At 40.1% G+C, this 13850-nt stretch overlaps 3 protein-coding genes across 6 annotated transcripts; 1 reads left to right on the top strand and 2 right to left on the bottom strand.

The window, feature by feature from the left end:
* Positions 1-280: 280 nt before the first annotated feature.
* Positions 281-3985, bottom strand: LOC306791019 (2-iminobutanoate/2-iminopropanoate deaminase-like). 3 transcript variants are annotated; one of them, XM_079287616.1, is made up of 7 exons: positions 3914-3985; positions 3719-3818; positions 2832-2937; positions 2460-2514; positions 2284-2352; positions 1235-1290; positions 281-741 (listed from the first exon to the last, which is right to left on the bottom strand). In XM_079287616.1, the coding sequence occupies exons 2-7, from the start codon at positions 3781-3783 to the stop codon at positions 655-657; spliced, it is 438 nt and encodes a 145-aa protein (XP_079143742.1). In that variant the 5' UTR covers positions 3784-3818; positions 3914-3985; the 3' UTR covers positions 281-654. The 3 variants fall into 3 exon arrangements, with proteins under 3 accessions (XP_079143742.1, XP_079143741.1, XP_079143743.1); XM_079287615.1 differs by having other exon boundaries at positions 3719-3972; XM_079287617.1 differs by lacking the exon at positions 3719-3818 and having other exon boundaries at positions 3851-3972.
* A 259-nt stretch (positions 3986-4244) lies between these two features.
* stk3 (serine/threonine kinase 3) lies at positions 4245-10919 on the bottom strand. 2 transcript variants are annotated; one of them, XM_079287484.1, is made up of 11 exons: positions 10791-10919; positions 10079-10159; positions 9808-9936; positions 8518-8632; positions 8210-8374; positions 7840-8007; positions 7585-7722; positions 7207-7332; positions 6914-7115; positions 6512-6705; positions 4245-6364 (listed from the first exon to the last, which is right to left on the bottom strand). In XM_079287484.1, the coding sequence occupies exons 1-11, from the start codon at positions 10811-10813 to the stop codon at positions 6206-6208; spliced, it is 1500 nt and encodes a 499-aa protein (XP_079143610.1). In that variant the 5' UTR covers positions 10814-10919; the 3' UTR covers positions 4245-6205. The 2 variants fall into 2 exon arrangements, with proteins under 2 accessions (XP_079143610.1, XP_079143611.1); XM_079287485.1 differs by having other exon boundaries at positions 4245-6358.
* Positions 10920-11207: 288 nt separating this feature from the next.
* polr2k (RNA polymerase II, I and III subunit K) lies at positions 11208-13003 on the top strand. Its single transcript, XM_079287974.1, has 4 exons — positions 11208-11285; positions 11497-11565; positions 12499-12591; positions 12693-13003. Exons 2-4 carry the CDS (start codon positions 11505-11507, stop codon positions 12713-12715), a joined length of 177 nt encoding a protein of 58 aa, XP_079144100.1. The 5' UTR covers positions 11208-11285; positions 11497-11504; the 3' UTR covers positions 12716-13003.
* Positions 13004-13850: the final 847 nt, after the last annotated feature.

Here is a 13850-nt window from a genome sequence, read left to right as displayed (position 1 = left end):
ATGTTTGTAATGAATATGAAGAGCTTTGAGGACTGTAAACATTAATATAAGAGCACAAATGAGATAAAAGTATACATGAAAAGTTTGTTTCTGATGTGTCAGAATTTCTTACTGGAAGACGCCCTGAAATCTGTAATAAGCGATGAACTGTCAAAAAATTCAAGAGGCCACATTCAAAGTGACATCTAATACATGTACTTTCTTTGATATCTTAAAGCAGGTTGAATACGTATGTCAGTGGTGTTTTAGGGCAAAAATAACCAGTCTGGGATCAGAGGTTTATTAGGGAGAACTGCACTTTTATAATGAGCAAAACAGACGATGGAAAACCAGAAACAGCACAAAGAGGAAGTTGATTTGACCCTGAATCTGGCCACTGTGACCAGGGAATGTTAGACTGGTTGTACAGATACAGTCACACAATATCATTACGTTTTGTTTTTTCCTGGTGAATTAAGTGCTGCTCTGTTGTTAAGGGTTTGAATCTAAAGTGTTATAATACTGACTTTAGTTCAGTCAACCAGCTACACTGACCAACTCATTTATGCGAAAACCTGAGAAGTTAACAAGATCCTACTTTGGCCTTTAATGTGTCATCTGGAAATACATTAAGGCTTCCACGGTACAACTATAAAAGGTCACGTGATGGTTCGACTACAACTTGTTTGTGATGTGGCCGTCTAGTAAGGAGTCTGCGAGAGGACCGACAACAGCAACCGCCTCAATTTCCACCAGCCCACCCTGAAGACAAAAAGAAGGAGACAATGAGGACATAGGAAAGGAAGGCATTGTGGGTAATACCAATAACATTCGATAATTAGCACTAAACACAGTACAACTGAGCTGATGGGAATGTATGAATTAGTTTTTGCAGGTATTTTGTTATAAACAGACCTGATGATGCCACAATGAAAAGTCAGGGGATCACCAAAGTTATAACAATTCATCCCGAGGGGAACATGAATGTCTGCACAACAATTTAATGGTGATCCATCAAATAGTTGTGAATATATATATTACAGTTCAACCAAACAATACAATATGCATTAGCACCATTTCCCACTCCGCTTATAGTGAAAACAGCTGCACACGGATGATGGGAAACACATGGCACGGATGAATGAGCATGCATCTAGCTACCATGAATCTCCACAACAACATGTGTATTGATGTCTATGAACGATGCCACAGGGTACTGCAGCTCTATGTTGGTGTACAGGTTTTGTTTACTTACTCTGGGGAGAGCAGCGACTTGGTAGGCAGCTCTGGCTGGGAAGTTGCTTCTGAAAACTGGAGTGAAAACATTTACATTATAACAACACCAGGTAAATCTAGGACTCTATATGCAAATGAGTTATTTGATTTCTGGGTACAACTTTCCAATGATGCATACTTCAACAACAAAACAAAAACGAGACAGGGAAAAAAAAGACTTTGGATCGCATTTGTCCTCTCTTTGGCTGTGGTTTAGGGTTGTGTCAGGAGGGAGGTGGGAGAGCTCGGAGACTATACCCGAGGGTTAATGGCCAGTGCTGCAAAGCCTGCTGGGAGGGTTGAGTTACATCTGTGTGCCTGCATGGCGGTGTCCATTTGGGCACTGCAGCTTCCATTACACCCGTGTGTGTTGTGCTCCAGGAGGGAATGCCCAGACTGAGCGGCCTGAGAGAGGAGGCTGCGTTCATGCAGCAGAGGAAGGGCTGAATGAGCTCGTCTGTCAGGCGACTGCTTCGCCCGTCAACCTGTCATCTTCTCAGAGATGTTGGTGAAATATGAGACACCGCATGTATGCATCATGGAGTGTGCCACTGGAATAATGACAGACGTTGTGACACAGTGTTTTATTGTAAGTTACCAGTAAATGTCACTTCATAGGTGGAACACTATTTACCCATCCTTAGGTTTAACGCAATGCTGTTTTCAGCACGGACCACACTGTATGTTTTGTTAGATGGAATATGATTTGTGTACCCATTAGCTAATGGAATAACAAAAAGTTAAATGTGAAAGATTATTTTAAAATAATTTGGCTATTCTATTTCAAATAGAAAAAATGAATTAATCATTTAAAGTCATAATAAGGAAGTAGTTATAAATTGGCAGATTTAATAATCTTTTCACTACATTGCTTTCAGTCTTATAACGCATCATGTGATTAATAATTTGATTCATTAAATTTGATTCAAAAAATACACAGCACATTTTACCAATTTTATTAGAAGACCACATATTATATTTTCTATTTTAATCTCCGACATTTAAAGCAAAAAGAAAGTGTTTCCTCACATGTTTTGTAGACCTCATTGACGCTGTTGAAGTCGTTGATGTCAGCGAGCAGCACTGTCGTCTTCACCACTGAAATCAAAGAGTTCACTCCGTCTGACGGTTTGTTTTGTTTGAACATTCAAATCACACGAAAACAATGAGCAGCAGCTGAGTTCCCGAACAGGCGGACATCTCACCGTTGGTGTAGTCACAGCCAGCAGCTTTAAGGATCTCCCCCATATTGACGAGAGCCTGAGGGATGAGACATATTGTGATCAGGTCCGTGTACGTTTTGATCGTTTTTTTTTGTCTTTTTAAAACATGGTACTTCTGTATTTGCGTTTGTTTCCGAATAAACGATCAAACAAACAATCAAAACTATCTGAATCAAAAGACTTTCGAATTATAATCCAAACAGACATGAAAGGAGCGTTGTATTTCTCTGTGGAGGTCAAAAGCATGTGGCACACATCTGAGTTTCTTGATTATCTTTCAGTTACTTATCATGTTGCTACTCTGGGAAATAATGTCACACTGATGACTGAAATAGATGATCTGTCCCGCCTCACCTGTTTGGCCTGAGCCGTCACCCCTCCATCTACCAGCTGACCAGAGGCCACATCCATCCCCAGCTGACCCGAGATGTACATTGTCCTGTCCACAACCACAGATTGGCTGAAGATGAAACACACACACACACACACTTAGACACACCTTAGGATACTTCATGTGAGAGAAACAAATAGTGAACATAAATTGCAACAAACAAAAGTATTCCCCTCTTTAAAAGGAATAATATTGATTCAATAAAATTATGTTGAATTATGTTTTGGTGTATGTTCCCACTCTCTCTTCATCTGCTTTATATACTGCCGAATCAATTAATATCATATTTCCTCATTCATAAATGGAGAGCATGTAAATGTGCATGCTGATATATGGTAATGGAGATGACATAAAAATGGTGAGCACACAAAAAACCTTTTAGAAGAAGCTGTTTCTGACACAAAACTGTACTCTATCTGCACTTTAAGAATCTCAATGACCTGTATTTCATATTTAAACCCCACATCTATTATGTGACACGTTTTTGTGGTAGTTCAAGTCAAATGTTAAGACAATACCACAAGTTCACCACCAGACACCAACAATGGCTAAGTAACCTTGAATCCTAGAATCCAAATCAGATAAGTCAGAGGCCATTTCAGTCTGAAGTAACTCCACCCACTGACAGCCCATTGGCCAGAGCAACAACACCCCTCACATTGTGCACAGACTGAAATCAACAAGAACACACACTAAACTGCTGCATTTGTGTCAGATAATTACTGATTATTTCAGTTAAATTGGTTTTAATCAAGTAGCTATGAACCCAAACTGTTTTTTATTTTGCATTTCTGTAGATATAGAGGTATGCAAAGTGCAGATAAAGTATTTCACATGATATTAATCTTACCTGTATATCCCCTGTCTGACAGGGGCTTTTGAAGTGTAGGGGATTTGTCGACGAATAGATGCCATTTCAAGTCAGCAGTCTGTCTCTACTCTGCGGTGATCTATAAATAGATTGGCATGTTTTGTAAGTTACCTGTACGGACCGATGGCAGCCGGGGCTGATGTAGTGTTGACGATATTTATGTTGAGGACAGACATGTTTTCCTGATTTAGTTTGACGATCTTTCGCCACCGCAGACTGACTGTGACTGAAGGGAGGCGTTGTGCAACAATTTGCAGAGAAAGCCGGAACAGTTGCCGTAAAGTTTACCGTAATGTCTGCCAACAGGTTCACGCTGCTTTTTTTGTTGTTGAGAAACTTCTTTGTAAATGTCGTGCAAACGGAAATTAGTGGCGTCCATAGTAGAAGAGTTACGGTACAACAGTTGGCCGTTCAGAGTCCATCTCAGAGGTTCAAGTCTCCTTTTATGATCTCAGAGATAAGATGAAAAGGATTCCACTGCAGATATGGTTAACTATAAGTAACTTTTATTATTTCTTGCACCTGTTCAAAATAAAGTATTACAAACAAAAGATAATAAATTAGGTGGTTCAAACATTAATGCTTACATTCCACTCTCCACTCTCGAGTCATTATATTGCAGAAAGAACAGCGCAAAATCATATAGCTATATATATATCAAACCGTGATTTCAGATAACTACACATACCATGGCAGATTCTCCGCAGTGTCATATTTCAGACGGGGCATTTTTAAAATTGTACAGAGCAAATAGTTTCTGTTAAAGCTGAAAATCCAGCTTCCATATTAACAGTGCTCTGTTAGAAACATTCCACTAAATAGCAAACACAACTATTAACATGCATAGTCTAAAAAAACGCAGAAATCAAGCCACATAGTCGACAAAGGGCAGAAATATTAAGAGCCAAATCAGCTACCATATTTAAACCAGTGTCACAAAATGAAAGAAAGTTTGAAACACATTTAATAAATAAATTGTGAATGCTTGTGTGCGAGTTGCCAAAGCACCACAGAATTAATTTATGACAAGAATGTTAATGATTTCTGTGAATAAGAGGGTTTGAAGAAAAAAAGATTGGATTCAAGTGTTTTAAAGTTTCAGCTCATTTTAGCCACATTGTCCATCAGATGCGCGAGATAGTGTAACAGCTCTATTCATGATTATATCAAAATGTTGATTAATATGCAGCGAGTATGTGCTGAACCATAAAGACTGCATATTAACATTCGTATGCAACAGCAGCCTGCAGACGTATTGTACATGTATTCAGAGTAAACATCCATTCAAAGGGTCATCGTTAGCACGTGTAAAATCAGAACGTCAGAACTTAACTACAACCAGAACAGCGCAGTTTGTTTCCCTCATGAAGAGCAGGAGGAGCTTTCCATTTAACATTCAAAATAAAGGCTTCTTCTTTCTCTTCTCTGATGCTGTGCATACGAGACGGCGCCACACATTTTAGAAAGTTATATTGCAATCTGGACGTATAACAGAAAACATAATTATCACAACCGTGGAATAAATCTGCAGTATTCTGGAATGCATTCGCTTGCCTTTTTTTTTTTTTTTTACATCAGAATGAATTTTGGTGATATCTCTGGTTTTAATTTGTGTAAAGTGGATCATCTTGTCAAGTTAAAGTTCTGACTTTAAAACATCAGGGTAGGTGGTACAGGTGTGTTATGAGGCACCGAGATGCACGGAGTCAATATAGAGACAGTGCACTGGATTTTTTAAAGAAGCCCAAAAAAATAACGTGATAATTAAGACTAATACAAATAGTTTAAAATGTTCTGATCCAACCCTGAAAACATGCATGATCCGTTCTTCACTACCGCCATTTCTCTCCATCCTAACAGCTTTCCTCAGTCCACTTACGACTCATCTCCAAGTGAGGAAATGGATTTAACCACTTGACCAGTTTTTCATTATTAAGGCATTCTCCACTATAAACATCATCTTGATTGTCTTTGGTCATGGACAAGCCTCCACAGCTTTTTGTTGCAGGTATTTCCAAACTAGGCTCTATATTATATTTACAGTGAAAGTGAAAAGTCGGAGGAAAAAAGAGCACATGTCATCGACCGCTGTGATTACGCTGCTGCTGCCGCCTGATAGGCCTCCTTATGTGTTGATGGGGGAACTTACGTTGTGACGTTTAGACGTATAACAGCCTTAGTTCTCTCTTTGGCCTCAGTCCTGAGTATCATTCATGGGAAAGCAACATTACAGGAAGTGTAGAAACAAATATAATACTTAGATACGGTGGAACAGCATCGAGACAAAGTGTAGCAACAAGGCAGACGAGTGTAGATTCCAGGAGTCAAAATGGATGTAAGAGAGGGATCCAACTTCATTTAGAGGCCAGTTAGCAGGCAATTAGAACAGCAGACAATACGGTCATCTTTAGGTCCTCTGAGTCAATGGGATGTACATTTTGTGGTGAAGACTAGCGCGAGAGGCACTCAGAAGTTCTGTTGTCGTCTCTTCTTGGCATCCATGGCATCCAGGATGGGCTGCCTTTTGGCGGTGTAGCGCTGCCTGAGCTCCTCGATCTCCCGCTCCATCATGGGATCCAAGGCAGTCAGACGCAGCTGCAGCTCCTCAAAGTCCAGGTTCTTTAGCTGGGCAACAGCACACAATTAGGAACACAGACAATGAGTCATATTTAGTGTAAGAACTGCTGCCGAGGCACTGCTGTTTATTCCTTCAGGTCAAACCCAAATTAATTACAGCAGCACCATCGCATGCTCGCAGAAGACGTTACTCACAAAGTCGAAGTCTCCGTCTTGGGGCACCTTCCAGTTGTCGGGGAAGACGTTCTTGGACTGGATGTGGTAGCCGGGCTGCTCCTGCGGCTGGTTGTGGTTGTAGTTCTCCTGCTGTTGGGCCGCCTTGTTGGAGTCCTGCTTGTCAAAATAGTCCATGAAGGACGGACGTATTGGCTGCTGAGAGGTGGTGTGTCCTGTGGAGGAGGGAGAGGTTTTCAACTCTTGATCCTCTAGTTAGTACCCTGCTTTTGCCATCCCCATATGACAATATTACAGACAAGAAAAGCTAATAACATGAACACTCTCCTGTTGGCTCGAGCCTTCATTTAGCTGCTGTAGTGGCAGCGGATGTGCAACCCTTTTCTCCCCATATCTGAATCAACATTATGTGTGCATGCTCACTCCTCATGGATCCCTGGTCTTCCTCCTCATCATCATCATCACTGTTGATGACCATGGTGCCCAGGTCCGACTCCAGCATGGTGCTGCCGTGTTCAATCATGGTCTGGGCGCCATCACTCATGGTGCTGGTGGCCCGCATGGTTCCTGCACCCTCCGAGCCCGACTTCACCATCGTGTGAGAGTCCACCTCCGTCTCCTCATCCTGGAAGACATTCAGTCACATGACCTCAACATGTAGCCGTTTAATTAAGTCATTAACACAAACTTTATTGTTAACGTCTCCGCGTACGTACAGAGTTGTCGTCCTCCTCCTCCAGCTCTCTCTGCTGCTCCTGCTGCCTCTTGGCTTTCATTTCCATGGCCTCAGTGATCAGGTCTCTCAGGATTGTGACCGGCTTGGCTTGGTTTATAAATGCGTGCTGGACATTCACAAAAAGAAAAAGTGTTTTGTGGCATCGTTAGTGGCTCAACTTCTCTCTGACACAGTGTAAACACAAATGGACCATCCGTGGTATTTTGTTCACCTCCTGCATGTACTTACTTAAAGTATTCCTACATCAGAGTGCGTACACCGGGGTGTTTATGTTCTGCTCTTACAAGTTTATATCTGTGTGTGTGTGTGTGTGTGTGTGTGTGTGTGTGTGTGTGTGTGTGTCCTTCCTTCCTCCAACCTGTAGGAGTTGCGTGGCGGTCGCTCTCTGCTCTGGATTCTTGACCAGACACTTCTTGACAAAGTCCGTGAAGTCGTCCGACCAGAGCTCCGGCTTCCTGAACGTTGGAGGCGGGTTGGTGGGGATCATGAAGATCGCCTGGATGAAAGCAAAGAGGTTTCAAAAAAGTCAGGTGGAATCACAAAAAGTCCTGCTTCAGGTCTGAGCTTGTTGTGTCTTAGCACCAGCTTCTTGAACAAGCGTGTGCACACTCACTCTCATGGGATGGATGTCAGCGTAGGGAGGTTTGCCCTCGGCCATCTCTATGGACGTGATGCCCAGGGACCAGATGTCAGCAACACAGTTGTAGCCGATCTCCTGGATCACCTCTGGGGCCATCCAGAAGGGAGTACCGATCACAGTGTTTCTCTTTGCCATAGTGTCCTTCAGAGAGAAAAAACAAAACAAAGCTGGAATCATAATTATGAACTTGGAAGTTTTCAAATCACTACACAGGAATTCATAGAATCTGTGAAAGACTATACTATACTATACATTTCATAGTGGAAGTAAAAAAAAAAAAAAAAAAAGAACATTCACTTTGCTGTCACTGGTACAAACCATCAAGCCACTGCTATAATGTTACCGTTAGCTGTCCAGCAACTCCGAAGTCGGCCAGTTTGGCGTGTCCATCGGTGTTGAGGAGGATGTTTCCTGCCTTGATGTCCCGATGGATCTTCCTCATGAAGTGAAGGTATTCAAGACCCTTCAGTGTTGACTTCAGGATAGTGGCAATCTCATCCTCTGTCAACTAATGTGAGAAGGAAAGCGAAAACACGTGGATTAAAGATGATCCAAAAGTAAACGAATAAATAAGACTAACCCAGGTATGTAAGGCAAGTGTGAGTTTAGTACAGCCATGCACACACCACAGATATCTCTGTAAGCACCCACCGTCTTGTTGCGCAGTCTGATGATGTCAGACACAGAGCCGGCTCCACAGTACTCCATGACAATCCACAGGTCAGTGTTCTTGAAGTAGCTGCCATAGTATTTCACTACATATGGGCTAAAAGGAAACGCAAAACAGAGTGGCTATCAAAGGAGAAGCAGAATTTCCGTTTGGAACAAAAACAGCAGAAGTGAGAAAACGCTCGTAGATCAAGACAGTAGAGAGCTGTTCAGGCTGTAGCAGCTGACTAATGCTGTTAAAGCAAACATCAAACTTAAAGCAAAGTGAACCATGAAAGCAAATATGATCCTTTGAGGTAGGGCTGGGCGATAAATCGATTTAATCGATTAATTCGAATGTGTGCTTTAAGGCGATGTGTTTTATTGAAAATCTAGAAAATCGCCCCCACCCTCCCCCCCCGTTGGGTTCCCGTAGTTGAGTGCGCGCGCATTGTTTACAAACGAAAACAATGGCGGCCAGCAGTGAAGCTCTCGTTCTTAAGAGAGGGAAGAATGTGTCTTCGGTGGTCTGGAAATGGTTCGGGTTCGTGTCATCTGACACAGAACAAACAGCCTCAAACAGAGGCATGCCGCCGAGTGGGAGAAGCGTTGCACCCTGAGGAGGGAGCAGGACCGCGGGAGCACAAGCGACGCTGTCTTCCTGGCAAAAAATATTTCGAAAAAACATGCACTACTGTTTAATACTGTTGGTTATGTTGTGAATGCACTTGATTTTGTTTACATGCACTTATTTACTGTGCAAAATATGTTATGTTGATGTTAGATCAGATGTTGCACTTTTGAAAATGTGAATGTTAAAGGGTCACATACATTTTATTTCATGCTGTGTTTGTATCAGTGTATTCAGTTAGAAAAGCTTACTGTAAAAAGTTACATTTGCACAGTTGTTTACAATGGAAGGCTACTATTTAATGCCATTTAATGTTATGTTTAATTTAATTTTATATTTAAATGATTCAGGGAAACAAAAGAGTGACCAAATACTTTTTGTATTACAGGCACCTTTCTACAATGTTCAGGTTTTGTTTGCACTTTATTTTTATCAACCTACGAGGGAAAATCATCACAAAATAAAATAAAAAATTGTTTTCAACAGCTTCTGTCATCTGCAAAAATTTGTGGGGGAAAAAAATCGATTTAAATCGTGAATCGGATTTTTTGTAAAAAAATCGGAGATTTTTTTTTTAGGCCATATCGCCCAGCCCTACTTTGAGGACAGAAATCTGTGTGGTGAATTTGGAGGTTTGGGGGAAAGCTGCGTTCTCCTCTAACCTGTCACACTGCTGCATGATGGAAATCTCCTTGATGATCTCCTGCAGATCCGACTCCACGGGAACCTGCTTGATGGCCACCACCTGGCCGGACTCCTTATGGATGGCTTTGAACACGCTGCCATAGGAACTAAACACAAACATTTAAATGTGATATTATTAACAAGTTAACACACTACACAACAAAGGAGGTGCATCTTAAAAAAGTACAGATGGACTTGGAATAGTTTCAGACAATGGCACACGAGTGGAAACAGAGAAAAACAGCTTACCCTTCACCGAGTTTCTCTAAAACATCAAACACTTCCTCAGGCTGCTTGGTCAAGCTGTCCTCACTCAGCTTTTTCAGCTTGCTGGGGAAGAAAATGGAACAAATCAATTGTAACTTCAGTATAAATGTCTAAAAAGAAGTAGTGAAACCAATCTAAAACACTATACCATTGGAGCATCTGAAATTCAGTAATACACATAAATTAATGATTTTAAGGGAATAATGCATTCAAAATAAGGTGTTAAAATGTATAAATAACAAATGTTTGCATATGTATTCACTTTAAACAAACACTACAGCAAGGAATTAATTAGTATTAGCCTCATTTATTGTTATGTACAGATATTTTTGGTTATTTAGGATGTGATATTGGTCTCTGATGTGTAAAATTGTTCCAACTCACACACAATTTATTTATTTGTATTTTGTACCTGTCTAAATAATAACGTAAGATCAAAATGCTCAATAAAAGGCACTAACGAACATTAACAGTTACCAATTCGAGGCTTCAACACTGGGCGTGTGACTTTGGTGAAGAGTGAGCTCTAAAATTGTTAACTCGTCTTAATCAAGTAGAACGTTTGACAGAAAACTGGTAAAGCTAACTCAGTTAGCATCAGCTAGCTGTGCGACAGCTACCGCCTACGTTAGCCTTTTAGCTAGCTAGTTAATAGCTTGCAAGCACGTTTTAAACTAGTCAGAACTACACAAACCTTTTGGGCGCAGACTGCTCCATGGTGTATAACTTCAAATAATAAAAAAAAGCAACGGACTAACAGTAAGTTATGGCAGTGTTGGGGTCAATAGTCAAGATGTGAACATTCTCGACAGAGTCGTTGTTGTCAAAAACTAGCGAAGAGCCAGCTGTGTTCGTCAGATGATTGGCCGTTTGGTGGAAACACATTCCGACAGCGCCCTCTGGTGGACCGGAGTTTAAAATAAAAACACCGTCTGTCCTTAGAAACATGGAAACAATGAACAACCTTCAATAAATAAACCACAGAAACACCATTACATACAATGTAATCTGTCTATATTCATATAATTTGCGTTGTCTGTCAAAAAGGAAAACAATACGCTAAACGTGACGCAAATCTTCTGACCAATCACAAACCACTTTGCTCTGAGGTGGACGACGGTTGTACGCATGCGCACATGCAGCAGTGTGCGATGTGAAAAGAGAGGTAAACATTTAGCGTGTTAAAACGGTGAGCTATCTTGTTTTTTATCTTCACATTTCCTGTGTTTCATATTTACTGTATTCATACAGCATTTTGTGGCGTCTGAAAGACATTTGTTCACTATTCCTCCATCTTTACACTGTCGGTAACGTTGTACACCATGCTGTTTCTGTGTTAGCATGCTGTAACCACTAACGTTATGTGATTGTGTCAACATGGCTTCTTCTGTCTTTTATAGAAACAAAAATGGATCCACAGAAAGATGCGCAACCGCCCAAACAGCAGCCTATGATCTACATATGTGGAGGTATCATTACATTGTAGCTTTTGTTGGTGTTTATTGCACCGTTACAGCCGTCACCACTGCTAACAATGCTAATTTACCATACCTAGAGTACTGCTACAGCTGCTGCTTTTACATCTTCTATCACTGCCAGTACAGCCGCACGTGTACGTTATGCATTCAGCTCTGCTCAGACCGCACTGGATTACAAGACACCACAACATTGATGGAAACCTACCTTTAGATATCACAAAGAGTCAAAATATACACATACATTTCACAATATTCAGACCTTTGTCTACAACTAAATAATAAATTCACTGCCAGAACTGATACTATATAGATATGATGTAACCTCAACATAAACAAGTTCACATTTCTGTACACAAAATTATTTTGTTGAGTCACTTCATGACACATTGATAAACTAAAAATCCTCATCACATTACAATAACACAGTTCACACAATCTATTTTCCCTTAAACATTTATGAATCTGCCAATGTAACCGGAACTAAAACCACTGGTTTCTAAATAAGCCGTAATACATGATTCACACAAAAAAAGTCATTCATATTTTATATTACAATTTTATTTTGCATCGAAATGAATCCCCATCAACGAACCAATACACACCAGGCTTCAGCATGAACTGAACAATTACATAGTTATTATAGCCTGTCAGATACTGGATCAATAGGGATCCCTAAATGGTTTGGTTGTTTTTTGAGAAATGTGACAAAGATGCGTTCGTCTTGTATCTTTTGGTGGACGAGCTATGTAATGGAGACGCTGTTTCTAAATGACTGCACACCTTGTTGTGCATTTCTGTTCTGAAATTTCTTGTATCCGCCGAAATGTACTCGGATACCGACGCATCTGAAAGCTCATAACAATTATCTTCTAATAATAATGGGTGTATAGGATGTTTTCTGTAATATTCTTTTGTTGTTTGCAGAATGTCACACTGAAAATGAAATTAAGGCCCGTGATCCAATCCGATGCAGAGAGTGCGGTTACAGGATCATGTACAAGAAGAGAACAAAGAGATGTATCCTTTCAATGCCTTTGATGGCAAAATTATTTTAATAATAAATTATACGTATGAACTGAGAGCTGTAACTGTACATTTCCTTGACTCTTTGATTTTAGTGGTTGTCTTTGATGCCCGATGAAGACGAGGAGAGCAGCCGTTTTGATAATTGTTTTCGTTGTGTACTATTTTTGTAGTGTATGACCATGTAAATAAATTGATTGACAACTCCATATGTTCTGACCTTCAGGTCTGACTACAGATTTCTGAATTATGGTTGAAGCTCAACATTTTCATTGCGACACAAGTAGTGCTGTTGTTGTTTTACCTAAGAGTAACAGATGAAAGGTTTTGGTTTGTTAAAAAACAAGATTTTCACTAGCCTTGACCGTGTTGACTGTTATTCTCATTTGATCCCATGATTCATAAATATCAGCTCACCCACATATCCTTAATACCCTCAACACGTCAGCAAGTATCACCTTTGAATGATAACATCTAGACTGATAGAATAATATGTACAATAATTTAGAAATGTTTTAATAAAACCAATTTCTCAGTTCTAGATTAATATTCATTTTTTTACACTGAAATAATGTTATCATTCATTTGTCAAGACCCCGAGTGGTTGCATATGTTTACTAGTTGTCACCAGTTGAACCAATGACTTAATTAATAGGCTGAAAGGCCTTACATTATCTGGAAATGTCCTTTAAATTATGCAAAGATGAGAATTAGGCTTGAAAGAATTTACATAATTTTGTGAAGCTAAATCATTTCTTTGGTTTCTGAGAAATACCTATATAATATATTATTAGTTATCGGAAAAATAGTGTTTAATTTGGACACTGTGACCCTTTTTGAGGGCCCCAACCCCTAAATTGGGAACCACTGGTTTGGTCCAGTAACATGTTAAAAAATATAAAAACAACTACAGCCCAAATGATTTCCTTCATATTCCTTTCAGATTTTTTTTCACAGCAGCCATTGTGCTATGTCCAGTAGGAGAAGCACAGGTGCTACTAATAACATTAACGATGGCTTAGCTCTATCTGAGTGTAAGGCACGACAGTGAGCCAGCATGCACAGAACTGGAGCAAGTAGTTAATTCGATTATTTACAGCTGTGCGGTTTAGGCATTGAACGTCCCCTTAATAAAAGACATTCGAAAAAAACAAAGTCTAAATTTATAGTAGAAACAAAGCAATGCTTTTGTTTTGTAAGGGTCTAAAGAGCATCATCATTGACCATAAAGAAATATATCGTAACAATTGTTG

Source organism: Melanostigma gelatinosum, assembly GCF_949748355.1.
Source record: "Melanostigma gelatinosum genome assembly, chromosome: 17".
Classification (NCBI taxonomy): domain Eukaryota; kingdom Metazoa; phylum Chordata; class Actinopteri; order Perciformes; family Zoarcidae; genus Melanostigma; species Melanostigma gelatinosum.
This window is presented reverse-complemented; position numbering and strand designations above follow the sequence as displayed.

Bases quoted from the DNA above. Each gene is read 5' to 3' on its own strand.
- LOC306791019 (XM_079287616.1), bottom strand. From the start codon at position 3,783: ATGGCATCTATTCGTCGACAAATCCCCTACACTTCAAAAGCCCCTGTC. The intron at 2,938-3,718 runs GTAAGATTAATA...TTTCATCTTCAG, and splicing joins GTCAGACAGGGGATATACAG to CCAATCTGTGGTTGTGGACA. The intron at 1,291-2,283 runs GTGAGGAAACAC...TTTTCACTCCAG, and splicing joins CAATGAGGTCTACAAAACAT to TTTTCAGAAGCAACTTCCCA.
- stk3 (XM_079287484.1), bottom strand. From the start codon at position 10,813: ATGGAGCAGTCTGCGCCCAAAAG. The intron at 9,937-10,078 runs GTAAGCTGTTTT...GTTTGTGTTTAG, and splicing joins TTAGAGAAACTCGGTGAAGG to TTCCTATGGCAGCGTGTTCA. The intron at 8,008-8,209 runs GTAACATTATAG...TTCTCTCTGAAG, and splicing joins GAGTTGCTGGACAGCTAACG to GACACTATGGCAAAGAGAAA.
- polr2k (XM_079287974.1), top strand. From the start codon at position 11,505: ATGGATCCACAGAAAGATGCGCAACCGCCCAAACAGCAGCCTATGATC. The intron at 11,566-12,498 runs GTATCATTACAT...TGTTGTTTGCAG, and splicing joins TATGATCTACATATGTGGAG to AATGTCACACTGAAAATGAA. The intron at 12,592-12,692 runs GTATCCTTTCAA...CTTTGATTTTAG, and splicing joins CAAGAAGAGAACAAAGAGAT to TGGTTGTCTTTGATGCCCGA.